At 42.7% G+C, this 14,985-nt stretch overlaps 1 protein-coding gene across 1 annotated transcript in view; it reads left to right on the forward strand.

The window, feature by feature from the left end:
• Nucleotides 1-11,730, forward strand: part of LOC309554014 (peptidyl-prolyl cis-trans isomerase FKBP8-like) — a gene marked incomplete at its 5' end in the record, with an annotated part of 100,764 nt that extends 89,034 nt beyond the window's left edge. The window contains one exon of the mRNA XM_082255534.1: nucleotides 11,414-11,730. Coding sequence (XP_082111660.1) covers nucleotides 11,414-11,500 — 87 coding nt within the window. The 3' untranslated portion in view covers nucleotides 11,501-11,730. The remainder of the gene's footprint in view (nucleotides 1-11,413) is intronic.
• Between the last annotated feature and the right edge of the window lie 3,255 nt (nucleotides 11,731-14,985).

Below are 14,985 nucleotides of genomic sequence, written 5' to 3' on the forward strand. Positions count from 1 at the left end.
TTCACTTGACATTCCCTCAGCCTGTTTGTAAATAAAATGTGCCTGGTTTCTGCCTTCAGTAGCGATGAGCTGAACAGAGCACTAATGAAGGCACTGCAATAAGATACCAACCCCATGATACATATTGGCATATCTTGAGTATTAGACCTACAGAGCACCTTTATCTTGTTCACCATTGGAATCTGAATTACACCACACACATATTACTTTTCATTAACCATATCAAAAGTGAGATCTCCATTTCAGTACACAAAACTTTCTTCCAAGTAACCATGTCACCAGTGGGATCTGCATTCCATTGCACATAACTTTCTTCCAAGTAACCATATCACCAGAGAGATGTGCATTCCATTACATACAGCTCGCTTCCCAATATTCATGTCACCATTGAGATTTGCCTTCCTGTAGACACAACTCACTCCCCATTTTCCACGTTACCAGTGACATCTGCGTTCCAGTACACACAGATCACTTCCCAATATCCATGTCACCAGTGAGATCTGAATTCCAGTACACAAAGCTCACTTCCCAATATCCGTGTCACTAGTGAGATCTGCATTCCAGCAAACACAGCTCACTCTCTAGTATCTATGTCACCAGTGAGATCTGCCCTCCTGTAGACACAACTCACTCCCCATTATCCACATCACCAGTGATATCTGCGTTCCAGTACACATAGCTCACTTTCCAATATCCATGTCACCAGTGAGATCTGCATTCCAGTACACGCAGCTCACTTCCCAATATGCATGTCACCAGTGAGATCTGGCTTCCTGTAGACACAACTCGCTCCCCATTATCCATGTCATCAGTGAGATCTACATTCCAGTACACACAGCTCACTCCCCGTATCCATGTCACCAGTAGGATCTGCATTCCTTGCAGCTTGCTTCTCAATATCCATGTCACCATTGAGATTTGCCTTCCTGTAGACACAACTCATTCCCCATTATCCACGTCACCAGTGAGATCTGTGTTCCAATATACACAGCTCACTTCCCTATATCCATGTCACCAGTAAGATCTGTCTTCCAGTACACACAGCTCACTTCCCAATATCCATGTCACAAGTGAGATCTGTGTTCCAGTACACACAGCTCACTTCCCAATATCCATGTCACCAGTAAAATCTAAATTCCAGTACACACAGCTCACTTCCCAATATCCATGTCACCAGTGAGATCTGTGTTCCAGTACACACAGCTCACTTCCCAATATCCATGTCACCAGTAAAATCTAAATTCCAGTACACACAGCTCACTCTACAGTATCCATGTCACCAGTGAGATCTGCTTTCCTGTAGACACAACTCACTCCCCATTATCCACGTCACCAGTGATATCTGTGTTCCAGTACACACAGCTCACTTTCCAATACCCATGTCACCAGTGAGATCTGAATTCCAGTACACACAGCTCACTTCCCCATATCTATGTCACCAGTGAGATCTGCATTCCAGTACACACAGCTCACTTCCCAATATGCATGTCACCAGTGAGTTCTGCATTCCAGTACACACAGCTCATTCCCCATATCCATGTCACCAGTAGGATCTGCATTTCATTACACGCAGCTCACTTCCCAATATCCATGTCACCATTGAGATTTGCCTTCCTGTAGACACAACTCATTCCCCATCTGTGTTCCAGTATACACAGCTCACTTCCCAATATCCATATCACCAGTGAGATCTGCCTTCCTGTAGACACAACTCACTTCCCAGTATCCATGTCACTACTGAGATCTGCCTTCCTGTAGACACAACTCACTCCCCAGTATCCATGTCATTAGTGAGATCTGCCTTCCTGTAGACACAACTCACTCCCCATTATCCATGTCAGTACTGAGATCTGCCTTCCTGTAGACACAACTCACTCCCCATTATCCATGTCATCAGTGAGATCTGCATTCCAGTACACACAGCTCACTCCCCATATCCATGTCACCAGTAAGATCTGCATTCCATTACATACAGCTTACTTCCCAATATCCATGTCACAATTGAGATTTGCCTTTCTGTAGACACAACTCATTCCCCATTATCCACGTCACCAGTGAGATCTGCGTTCCAGTACACACAGCTCACTTCCCAATATCCATGTCACCAGTGAGATCTGTGTTCCAGTATACACAGCTCATTTCCCAATATCCATGCCACCAGTGAGATCTGCATTCCGGTACACACAGCTCACTTCCCAATATCCATGTCACCAGTTAAATCTAAATTCCAGTACACACAGCTCACTCTACAGTATCCATGTCACCAGTGAGATCTGCTTTCCTGTAGACACAACTCACTCCCCATTATCCACGTCACCAGTGATATCTGTGTTCCAGTACACACAGCTCACTTTCCAATACCCATGTCACCAGTGAGATCTGAATTCCAGTACACACAGCTCACTTCCCCATATCTATGTCACCAGTGAGATCTGCATTCCAGTACACACAGCTCACTTCCCAATATGCATGTCACCAGTGAGTTCTGCATTCCAGTACACACAGCTCATTCCCCATATCCATGTCACCAGTAGGATCTGCATTTCATTACACGCAGCTCACTTCCCAATATCCATGTCACCATTGAGATTTGCCTTCCTGTAGACACAACTCATTCCCCATCTGTGTTCCAGTATACACAGCTCACTTCCCAATATCCATATCACCAGTGAGATCTGCCTTCCTGTAGACACAACTCACTTCCCAGTATCCATGTCACTACTGAGATCTGCCTTCCTGTAGACACAACTCACTCCCCAGTATCCATGTCATTAGTGAGATCTGCCTTCCTGTAGACACAACTCACTCCCCATTATCCATGTCAGTACTGAGATCTGCCTTCCTGTAGACACAACTCACTCCCCATTATCCATGTCATCAGTGAGATCTGCATTCCAGTACACACAGCTCACTCCCCATATCCATGTCACCAGTAAGATCTGCATTCCATTACATACAGCTTACTTCCCAATATCCATGTCACAATTGAGATTTGCCTTTCTGTAGACACAACTCATTCCCCATTATCCACGTCACCAGTGAGATCTGCGTTCCAGTACACACAGCTCACTTCCCAATATCCATGTCACCAGTGAGATCTGTGTTCCAGTATACACAGCTCATTTCCCAATATCCATGCCACCAGTGAGATCTGCATTCCGGTACACACAGCTCACTTCCCAATATCCATGTCACCAGTTAAATCTAAATTCCAGTACACACAGCTCACTCTCCAGTATCCATGTCACCAGTGAGATTTGCCTTCCTGTAGACACAACTCTCTCCCCAATATCCATGTCACCAGTGAGATCTGCATTCCAATACACACAGCTCATTCCCCATTATCCATGTCATCAGTGAGATCTGCATTCCAGTACACAGCTCACTCCCCATATCCATGTCACCAGTAAGATCTGCATTCCATTACATACAGCTTACTTCCCAATATCCATGTCACCATTGAGATTTTCCTTCCTGTAGACACAACTCATTCCCCATTATCCACGTCACCAGTGAGATCTGTGTTCCCGTATACACAGCTCACTTCCCAATATCCATGTCACCAGTGAGATCTTCATTCCAGTACACACAGCTCACTTCCCAATATCCATGTCACCAGTAAAATCTAAATTCCAGTACACACAGCTCACTCAGTGAGATCTGCTTTTCTGTAGACATAACTCTCCCCAATATCCATGTCACCAGTGAAATCTGCATTCCAGTACACACAGCTCACTCCCCAGTATCCATGTCACTAGTGAGATCTGCTCAAACCAATGAAGTTGGACTGCACTCAGAGAAAATGAAATCAATAATATCCTTTATTCCTCATAGACAAATCCATACAGATAGTGCATCAGAAGACATGCCAGGTGTGGTTATGAGTAAGCTATCCTCTGTATCGTGAAACGCGTCAACCTGGCATGTCTTCTGATGCACTGTCTGTATGGATTTGTCTATGAGGAATAAAGGATATTATTGATTTCCTCTTCTCTGAGTGCTGTCCAACTTCTTTGGTTTGAGTATATTTTTGGATGGCGGATCTGACCTGCACCAGAATATTTAGCCTCACCTGAGCGGCTCTCCTCTTCATTTCTCACTAGTGAGATCTGCCTTCCTGTAGACACAACTCACTCCCCATTATCCATGTCACCAGTGAGACCTGCCTTCCTGTAGACACAACTCACTCCCCATTATCCACGTCACCAGTGAGATCTGCCTTCCTGTAGACACAACTCACTCCCCAGTATCCATGTCACCAGTGAGATCTTTGTTCCAGTACACACAGCTCCATCCCCAGTATCACCAGTGAGTTCTGCATTATAGAACGCTGCCCATTTTCCGGTATCTACAGTAAGTCACCCGTGATGACTACTCAAATGTAAACCCTTCTCACCAGTAAGATTTACAGTCCAATACAGTCCAATACAAGTATGTGTCCAATACACACATACTTCCTAGTATCCAAATCATCAGGAAGACCTGCACATTGCAAACAGTCCATGCATAGTCTATTCAAGTTATGTAGTGCTTGAAAAATGCACTTCTCCCTCCTCTTTCTACAGGGCTTCCAGGATGGATCAGATCGATTCTCTGTGGCAGCGCTGACCAATCAGAATTGTTCAGATCTGTCCCAGATGCCCTGCAGAAATAGGGAGAAAAAGAGTGTGGATTTCAAATCCCCGGCCACATACACCAGTTGTGTGGGCACTGGTAGTTCATCATTCACAGAGGTAAGTACAGCGGTGAACGGGGCAGAGTCAGATGAAGGGTGTATGGAGTTAGTTCATTTTTTGTTTTTTTCCTACCAAATCTTTGTTCTTTTTTATGTTTTTTTTTTTTTTACCCTTTATTTTCACCTGTTGATCCAGCCAGTGATTCTGTAAATTTGCAACTTTCTTTAACAGACTAAGGTGTCCAGCAAAACTGACAGTTAGAGGGTTTAGAAAAAACATTTACCACAGGGGAACTTACAATGGTCAGCTTTTATTAATTTATGTAAAATCTTTATTTTGAAAAGAAAAACAAAATCTGTTGCTGTAATTCCTAAAATGTGTTAGTTTGTTAGTTATTTGTTAGTCAAGTCCATCTAAATCTTCTAGGGCACGAGCCGCATGCGGCCCAAGGCGGCTATGAATGCAGCCCAACACAAAATCTTAAACTTACTTAAAAAAGTTGATTTTATTGTTGTTGATTTTTTTGTAAAAATGTGTTTATACTTAGCAAGCACATGCAGCCAAAGAAAAAGTTGACAGTGTCTCTTTACTGGACTTTAAGTTTTATCTTCCCAAATAAAAATATCTCACTCTTCACAATCCCGCCTTATTCATGTCATCAGTTTTCGGCATTACCTATATTTGTGAGCAACTATTTTCAAAGATGAAGCACAGGAAGGGCAAAATTAGGACCAAAATATCGGATGAGCACCCTGAGAATTTGTTGAGAATTGCTACTTCATCCATTGAACCAGATATTGATGCGTTAGTTTTTTTAAAAACAGTGTCAAATATCGCACGTGTTTTATGTAGCCCTCTTTTACATTTTTTAATATAAAATTTTACCAAAAAGATGGAGTTTTATTACTCAGATAGTTGCATTATCAATATCAGTGTTCGGGAACTTGTGATCTGCCCGACTTTTTGTGCTTATCGGCTAACCTTACTTTTAGTGTATTTTATGTGCGGCCCAAGACCAGTCCTCTTCTTCAGTGTGGCCCAGGAAGGTCAAAAGGTTGGACACCCCTGTGCTAGAGCATCTAACATTATATCCTCTCTCCAGAATGACAATGCTGTCCAAAGGTGTCTCCATTGCTCCTCAATCCAGAGTGGAGACACCCTAAAACTGGTAGAGAGTTACTGGCTGGGTCGCCAAATGAAAACAAAGGAAAGAAACCTAAAACAAGAAAACTAATTGTCACATTCCTGGTAGAAACTGAACTGATTAGGGGGTTCCCCCTTCACACTTGCTCAGAATACTGACACTTATCGAACACTTCTATAGCGTTAATGCATGTTAAGAGGTGATGATAAGCATTCAATGAGAATTAGAAATACTCCCCCGAACGCCCTATGCATGTTTGCAGCGTGGTGAACAAGCACTTTTGGCTTGTTAAAACCACACCCCAAACGCCTACAGTAGCTGGTTGCTAAGGAGCGGGCTGGGATGCCAGGCACCGCATCCTTAACAACCGATGAGTTATCAACTGTCAGCGGAACCCCCCCCCCCCCCCCCCCCCATCTGCTGAATGTACAAAGTAAAAGCAAACATTGCCAGAAATAAAAAAATTGGCAAAAAAAAAAAAAGGCAAGCCCCCCAAAATCTATACCAGCCCCCTATTCAACCATGCAGGCATACAGCCTGGAAGGTCAGGAATGGGAGGGGATGAGTGAGCAACCCCCCTCCTAAAACATATGAGACCACATGCTCTCAATAGAAGGACCTCTTCTCCACAACCCTGGGCTGTGGTTGTGGGGGTCCGCAGGCAGGGGGCTTTTTGGAAATCTGGAAGCCCCCTTTAACAAGCAGGCCCCCAGATCCCGCCCCCTCCCCAAGTAAATGAGTATGGAGTACATCGTACCCCTACCAATTTACCAAAAAAAAGGGTCAAAAATAAATAAAACACACACACAGTTTTTGACCTTTATTAGTAAAGTCCTTTGTTTTTATTTTTTTTTTAAATATGTCCCCCCGATGTGGATTCACTGTCCATCACAAAACCGCCGGACGCGGGGAAAAAAAAACCTTCGCTCACGCTGAAGGTTCCCACCCGTCTGCTTGCACCTCCACCTGATATTTCTTAAATAGGTAAGGGGTGGAGCCAGCTGGCAACATCACTGGTTGACGCTGCCCCCTTGTGACGTCACCGACCCAGAATGCACCGGTTGCGGAGCATTGAATGAGAGACATTGAAAGGCTTCAAATACCTCCTGACTGGACATGAGGCTTCAATTTTTTTTATAATGTGAGCACTGTGTTCTGTCCATTGTATCATTTGCATAGGCATTTAAGGAGCATTTTTAATGCCCCTCAAATGCTTGCTTTTAATGCCAGTGTGAACTCAGCCTTACGCCTCCTGTCCTGTTTGTTCCCTGAATTTAAGGACAGAGCAGGATAAGACAAGGAGTGCCACAGGCACCTGTAATAACTCCTGGCCAGCATAAGAACGTGATTGCAATAATTTAGAAGCTGAAGACCAGGAAATATCAACATAGGGCTTGTAGACGAAGGAGGCAGGAACAAGGTCAGGCAGGCAGAAGTTGGCAACGAGTGGGCAGCAGATGTACAAATTCAGAAAACGAGAGCGTAAACAGGAGCCAGGCCAAGATCAGAATCACATGGGCAGAAGGTGAGCCGAAGTGATAAACAAGGTGTGGAGTCAAGAAGCAAGCCAGTGGCCAGATGCCGAAGGTATTGAGATCAGGCATAGTCAGAAGGCAAACCTGGTATATCACAGCAACTAGCAGGATCTGGTCACGGGTCACCGGAGCTGACGAGCACCCAGCAATGATCATGAGCCTTGCAGTACCTTAAATAGGCCATCGGGCACCAAAGTAAAGTCAAACGTGCATGCACATGTGTAAATGTACACATGGGCACAGACATGAGCTCGGCTTTCCTGACACTAATCTAGCCAACACATTTAACGATCTGTAAGCGCCAATATATTATATTTTTGTTTTGGGGTTAAAAAATGGCCTAAATAACTGCTGATATGATATACAGTCCAGTGTAGACTTTTATATTATGTAATGCGTGTGATGAGAAATAACTCTAAGGCTGCATTCACACTTGAGCGTAGCGTTTTCTACCACGATTTTACCGCGATTTTTACCGCGATTTTTACCGCGATTTTACCGCGATTTTACCGCGATTTTTTCAGGCGTTTTTCATTGACATCTATCAAAAACGCTGGTAATTAGCCCAAAAAGAAGCTCATGTACTTTTTTCAGCTACAGGCGTTTTGCAAAACGCTCAGATGTGAACAGGGGCCATTTAAATGAATGGGGTTTTACTTGTTGGGCGTTTTGGAAGCGTTTCTTTTGAGCGTTTTTGGAGCTGAAAACGCCCAGGTGTGAATGGAGCCTTAAGTCTTGCAATCAGACAGAGTGGGACCTCCACCGCAGTGGTCACAGATATGACCCACCAGATCTTTTAATCGCAAATGAAAAATAATGCTATTGTATTTTTGCATGCAGATCTATTGCTGGTATCCTGACTTTTATAAATGCTTTTTTTTTTTTTTTTTTTTTTTTTTCTATAGCTTATATAGTTTTTGCACTTTGTTTTGCTTTATATTATATTTTTGATGATTGTACCACAATGAAGTGACTTCCCGGAATAGTGAGATCCCTGTGACCTACCTATCAGTTTGACAAACTTGGAGGCTTCCATCTGTGGAGGGAACACGGTGTTCTGGCCCTTCTGCCTTGGAGCCTGATACTATAATCTCATTCTGCCTTTTTTATTCCTATAAGGTTGAAGGATCTGGTGAGTCATATCTATGAGCATGGCGGTATAGGTCATGCTGTGTTAGTTTGCAAGACTTCACAATGATTTTCTCATTGAAAGAATTATATAACTTGAAAATTCATTACGCTGGACTGCATATTCAATCGTATCAGCAGTTATTTATAGTAGTTGTAAAGGCAGAAGGTTTTTAATGTAAAGCATTCTATGCATTAAGATAAAAAGCCTTCTATGAGCAGCAGCCCCCCTTAATACTAACCTGAGGTCCAGCTCTATCCAGCAATGTCCACGAGTGCCTCAGACATCCGGGAGTCTCTCTATCCTGATTGACACAGCAGTGGCGCCATTGGCTCCCGCTGCTGTCAATCAAACTCAGTTAGCCAATCAGGAGAGTGGGGGCAGAGCCGAAGCTCGGCTCGGGTGCCCCCATAGCAAGCTGCTTGCTGTGGGGGTACTCAACAGGAGGGAGGGGCCAGGAGCTCCAGCCAGGGACCAGAGAAGAGGAAGATCTGGGTTGCTCTGTGCAGGTAATTATAACATGCTTTACATTTACTTTAAGGTGTTGACTCAGTGTGGTCTTGTGGTCTTTCGGTTTTCAAGTGCTACCAAGCTTAAAGTAGTATTAAACCCTCAGAGTTTACCTTAACACATTGAGCACAAGAATATAAACATTTCACAGTAAACTGTTTGTTAAAATTCCGGGGCTGTATGTTTCTATTGATGCACACAGTGGGGTTGATTTACTAAAACTGGACAGTGCAAAATCTGGTGCAGCTGTGCATGGTAGCCAATCAGCTTTTAAGTTCAGCTTGTTCAATTAAGCTTTGACAAAAGAACCTGGAAACTGATTGGTTTCTTTGCAGAGCTGCACCAGATTTTGCACTTTCAAGTTTGAGTAAATCAACACCTCTGTAGGAAAAAACAGCTCTAGTCCTTTCATGCAAGGGTGGCTCCATTGGATGCTGCAAGAGAAAGGAGCCACCCTGAAACAACAAACCTGGGGCGGCAGTCATGGAACCAGCTTAAATTGTACAAAACAGGAAAAGAGAGCCCGGTGGGACTTTAAGGCTCGGTTTCCACTAGTGCGACTTGCGGTGCGACTTGACACATGTCAAGTCGCACAGCAAGTCAAAACCCATTGTTTTCAATGGGGCACGTTTCCACTGCCGCGGCTTCAGTTGCCGCGACCTCAAAAGTAAATCGTGTACTACTTTTGAGCGCGACTTCCCTCTATATATGAGGAACAAGTCTAACTGAAACCGCGGTTTACTTTTGCTACGAAGTCGTGCTAGAAGTAGCACGACTTCGTAGCCGCACTAGTGGAAACCGAGGCTAAATGAGGAGGACTCGATGCGTCATTAAAATGCAATGCGTCTGGTTTATTGACAAAACTGTAATGTGTAAAATAGTAACCCTATAAAAACATATCATACATCATTACATGAGTATAGTAATGCAAATTATCAGTAAAACATGACATGGCAATAACAATATGCACATAAATACATTTTAAACGTTGAACTCGACGTGTTTCATGGGTCGCATTGCCCACTCATCAGGAGTATGTGTATAAGGGCATTTCTGAAAGTATAATAAATGTTGTTAGTCGACATGCAGAGTGAATGACAGATGGGGCATGGGTACTCTGTAAATGTAAGACCCAAGTGGGTAGACAGTATACTCACATACAAAGTCATATCATCTTGCTTAAAAAAAGCGCTGCTTTACGGTGGCAGACAATATGTCGGAAAAAGGAGCTGAAGGAGCAGGAGCCCAAAAGGATGCTACACTGGATCAGGGATGAGGATGTGCCTTAATATGTAAAAAGTGTTTGAGTATCTCCATAACCAGTCTCTGAAATAAAATTAAATATATATATATGTATATGTGTAAATAAGTGTGCAATTCTATCATCCTAGATGGTAGCTGGCAAGTAACAAGTATCAACATATATTTTGCATGTGGAGACATGGGTATGGATCAAAAGATGGAAACATATTCAGGAGTGTAGACAGGCAGGAAAAATACAAATGGGGTAACCAGGTACTTGGGGGGGGGGGGTTGTTTGGACTTAAATCTCCATAGAAGCAGTGAAAAGGGTGTAGGTAAGAACAGTGCTGGGTATAAACCAGAAACCAAAGTGTGAAAGAACAGAAACAGGTGAAACGAAGAAAGTCATGAATAAAAACAGTGAATAGGTATCAGTGCGACATAGCTATATACCCAAAATGTGGCAATTGAGAGAACATGTCTGGTATCCACCCTGTGTTATGAAGTGTAGCCACCTATAGGCGCTTTTCCACTGCATGGAACCGAACGCTTCGGCTTGCTTTTGTGCTTTTCCACTGCTGGTACCGCATGGTACGGTGTAGGAACGGTTCGGTACGGTACGGCTGCGCTTTTCCACTGCATGGAACCGAACGGTATGGCTCTCTAAAACAGTACCACCTCAATTGTGGTTCCAAGAGGTACCATACCAGTACCATTTCCCACAATCCTTTGCATGCAGTCATTACTAGCCACTGATTGGTCAGAGAATCGTTGTTATCCCACCCACTTAACTTTAGTACTACTTTAGCGGAAAAGCAAACCATACCAAACCGTACTGAACCGTTCCAACACCGTACCTTGCGGTACCAGCAGTGGAAAAGCAAACCGGGCCAAGCAGGGCAGAGTAGAGCCGAGCCGGTACTTGCAGTGGAAAGGTGCCATATCCTGTCCAACTTAAATTGGAACATAGGCAAGGAATAAAATGTAAAGAAGCAGCATACTCAGTAATCAGCTGCTGAAAGCCCTCAACAAACTTAGAGTTTAATGTCACTTTAAAAAAATTATGTTGGACTTTTGGGAGCCCAACATTGCATTTCTACAGTGTGTTGGTTTTTCAAGGACATTATTGATTAGCAACTAATAAAGTGTATGATCTCTAAATTTCTTGTTCCTCCAGGTAACCTACAAGAGGCTACTAATAGGTGCCGTGGCTGCAGCATTGCTAAGTCTGCTGGCAATGTTCATACTAAAACTTGACAGATGAATATCAACACTCTTGGACATTATTTACACCTTTGTATTCCTAACATTATATGCACCTTCAGATAAATATGGCATGGAGTCATATCTGGAATATACAGAGTGAGATTTCTTGAGTAGAGAACATCTACTGCAAATAAGAAAGCTCATTTGAAGGATTCTGCCCATCAGCTTAAAAAGTATGACGTGATGTACAGTTTATAAGCAAGCCTCGCAATAGATAAAAATATATTCTATTTATTCAAAGGAAATGTGCTTTTTATATGGATTGTGAAATCTATTGGGTCAGTGCAGTCGTATTTTGGCATTCTGGCCCAACCACTGTTAGTTTGCACTGGATGGCTTCAGTGGGAGTCCACAGTCACTCTTAACTTGGCATCTGCGGAATGCTTTTTTTTATTACTTTTTCATTGGATGCTAATAACAAAGGAAACACAAAAGAACAGTAGGGGATTATAAAAGAAACCCACGTCAAGCAAACAATATTGGGAACACAATAAAAAGTAAATAAAGTGGCTTTACAAAGGAAAGTTATATAATAATAAGAAGAATGAAAAGATTATACACTCTCAGCTAAAAAGAGCCATAACTGTTGTATCATTGTAGATTGTTGAATACTAAATGTTGTTCAACGCTGAATGTTCAAAGTTACGGTGATGGTCAGATTCAGAATTTAATAACAATGCAAAGAGACTACACAGGATTTCAGAGAGCACAAGGAAGATCAATGCAATTTCTGGAATTGATTAATAAATGGTTACAGTAAAGAATAAAAGATAAATGATACTAGAAGAGGAAAAAAAAACCTTCACGTGACCATTAATGCAACAGTCGCCTTTGGACCAGCACAACAGCTACTAATTATCTTCATCTGGATTCAATGTTAAAATAAATATAGGTTAGCATTGTTATTTGAAAAGACATAATTATCATTTTGTCTCTAAATTTTGTTTTCTATTTTAAACCAAGGAGACCACTAAGCTGGACCCTTCTCAGTGATGACAGTGATGAAAGTGATGACACAGTGATGACAAAATGTACTTTGTAAGGTTTTGCTGAGTTACGTCTATTCCAGAAGCAAAAAACTATCCAACTGGCAGAAGGTTAAAGTGATCCTGTTGCCATCTTCTTCAGAGTAAACTAAAGCCACCCTGTAAAAGAAGCAGATGTATTATACTCACCTTTCTGGAAGCCTGCGTCTTTTACCAGTCCTGTGTTGCGGATCTAGGCCCTGCAGATATCCAACACTTCTTGGTGTAGCAACTACATGCTTCCCTGTTCTGTCTATACAGGGTTAATTTAAACATGGATACCTTCACCTGGACCTGCAAGTGGAAATTTAGTCTTAGCAACAAATTCCATTCATTTTTTCTTTCAATTTCAACACATTCTCATACAAAAAGTAAATGGCTCAACCAGTTTTACCAAAATTGTATTTGGGATTTTGGCTGTAGGTATTCATGCCTACATTTCTCTATAATTTCAAATTTATTTTCAATCTCTTTGCTGAGCTGTTGTATGCACTTATGCATTTAACCACTTGCCGACCGCCGCACGACTATCTACGGCGGCGGTCAGCCCCTCACAGGCAAAGTGACGTAGGTCTACGTCGCTCGCCTGTGAGGGTTTAGGGAGCGAGCGCGCCGCCGGAGGCGCGCTCCCGCTCCCGCGTGGTCACGGACCCCCCCGCGCGTGTGACCGGCGGACCCGTTCGCCGCCGGCCACTCTGCGATCGGCGGGGGAGAGGGAGAAAGTCAGGCAGCTTGTGTAAACAAGCTGCCTGTCATTCTCCTCTCTGTATGAGAGATGATCACATGGATCTACTATGTAGATCCATTGATCACTCTGCATACAGTTGAAGCCACAGCCAATCACAGTTAGAATCACGCCCCTAGGGACACACACAGCCCCTCCCTCTCAAATAAAGTTAACCCCTTCACTACCAGTGTATTTTTACAGTAACAGTGCATATATATAGCACTGATTACTGTAGAAATGTCACTGGTAACCCCAAAAGTGTCAAAGATGTCAGTCAAGGGTCCGATCTGTCCGCCGCAATGTCGCAGTACCGCAAAAAAATCGCAGATCGCCGCCATTACGCGTTAAAAAAAAAACAACAAAAATGACAAAAATCTTTCCCTTTGTTAGTAAACGCAATAACTTTTGCGCAAACCAATCAAAATACGCTTTTTGCGATTTTTTTTACCAAACATACGTAGCATAAAACAAATTGGCCAAAAATATTAAAAAATTTTGATTTTTACATTTTTTTTTGGGGGAATTTCATATAAAAAAAAAGGGAAAAATATTGCTATTTTTGCAAAATTTACGCTCTTTTTTTGTTTATAGCGCGTGATCAAAAAATCGCACAGGTGATCAAATACCGCCAAAAGAAAGCTCTGTTTGTGGGAAAAAAAGGACGCCAAATTCGTTTAGGTACAGCGTCGCACGACCGCGCAATTGTCCGTTAAAGTCACGCAGTGCCGAATCGCAAAATACCCTCTGGTCGTTTAGCAGCCAAATCCTCCGGGGCTTAAGTGGTTAAGGCTGAACTCCAACCAAAACTTTTTTGTTTTAGATAGACTGGCTTTAGAACTCCATTAAGCTTTATTTGCTGTTTGGGTCCCTACTGGGGAAGATTTCTTTAACTTTTTGTTCATGGTCACCTTTATCCCCATTCCTTACTCTTCTTCCTACAGTATAAAACTATAAAAACATTTTACCTGGAGTTAGATTTAAAAGTGACGCTGTCACCTCATTCAATTTGAGGCTTAGAGAAGAACTTCACTCCTTCTTTACATTATTTTCTACCCTCTTACTTTGTCTGCTGGGTTGTCCTCAAAAATATATTCAAAAACCCAGAGAATGTACAATGCATCCGGAAAGTCACAGCGCTGCACTTTTTCCACATTTTGTTATGGTACAGCCTTATTCCAAAATGGATTAAATTCATTATTTTCATAAAGATTCTACAAACAATACCTCATAATGACAACACGAAAGACGTTTGTTTGAAATCTTTATAAATGTATTAAAAATTAAAAAATTAAAAAAAATTACATGTACATAACTATTCACAGCCTTTTGCTTAATAATTTGTTAAGGCTCGCTTTGGAAACCGCAGCTTGGCATTGCATGCTATTATTAAGCTTATGATTTACCAGAACACCCAGATACTTCTCCACCATTGAATCCCCAGTTGTACTCCCCCTAGTATACAAGCTATGTTAATTTATATGTATGGGATGGTGACAGTCACTTTTAAGCTTGGGCTCTATGTGGGGGGTCTCTGATGTAAGGGGGGCTCTGTGTGGGGGGGTCTCTGATGTAAGAGGGGCTCTGTGGGGGTCTCTGATGTAAGGGGAGCTCTGTGTGAGGGGGTCTCTGATGTAAGGGGGCTCTGCGGGGAGGTCTCTAATGTAAGGGGGGCTCTGTGGGGAGGTCTCTAATGTAAGGGGGGCTCTGTGGGGAGGTCTCTGATGTAAGGGG

The sequence above is a fragment of the Pelophylax lessonae genome, assembly GCF_965119305.1.
Source record: "Pelophylax lessonae genome assembly, chromosome: 4".
Lineage (NCBI taxonomy): Eukaryota > Metazoa > Chordata > Amphibia > Anura > Ranidae > Pelophylax > Pelophylax lessonae.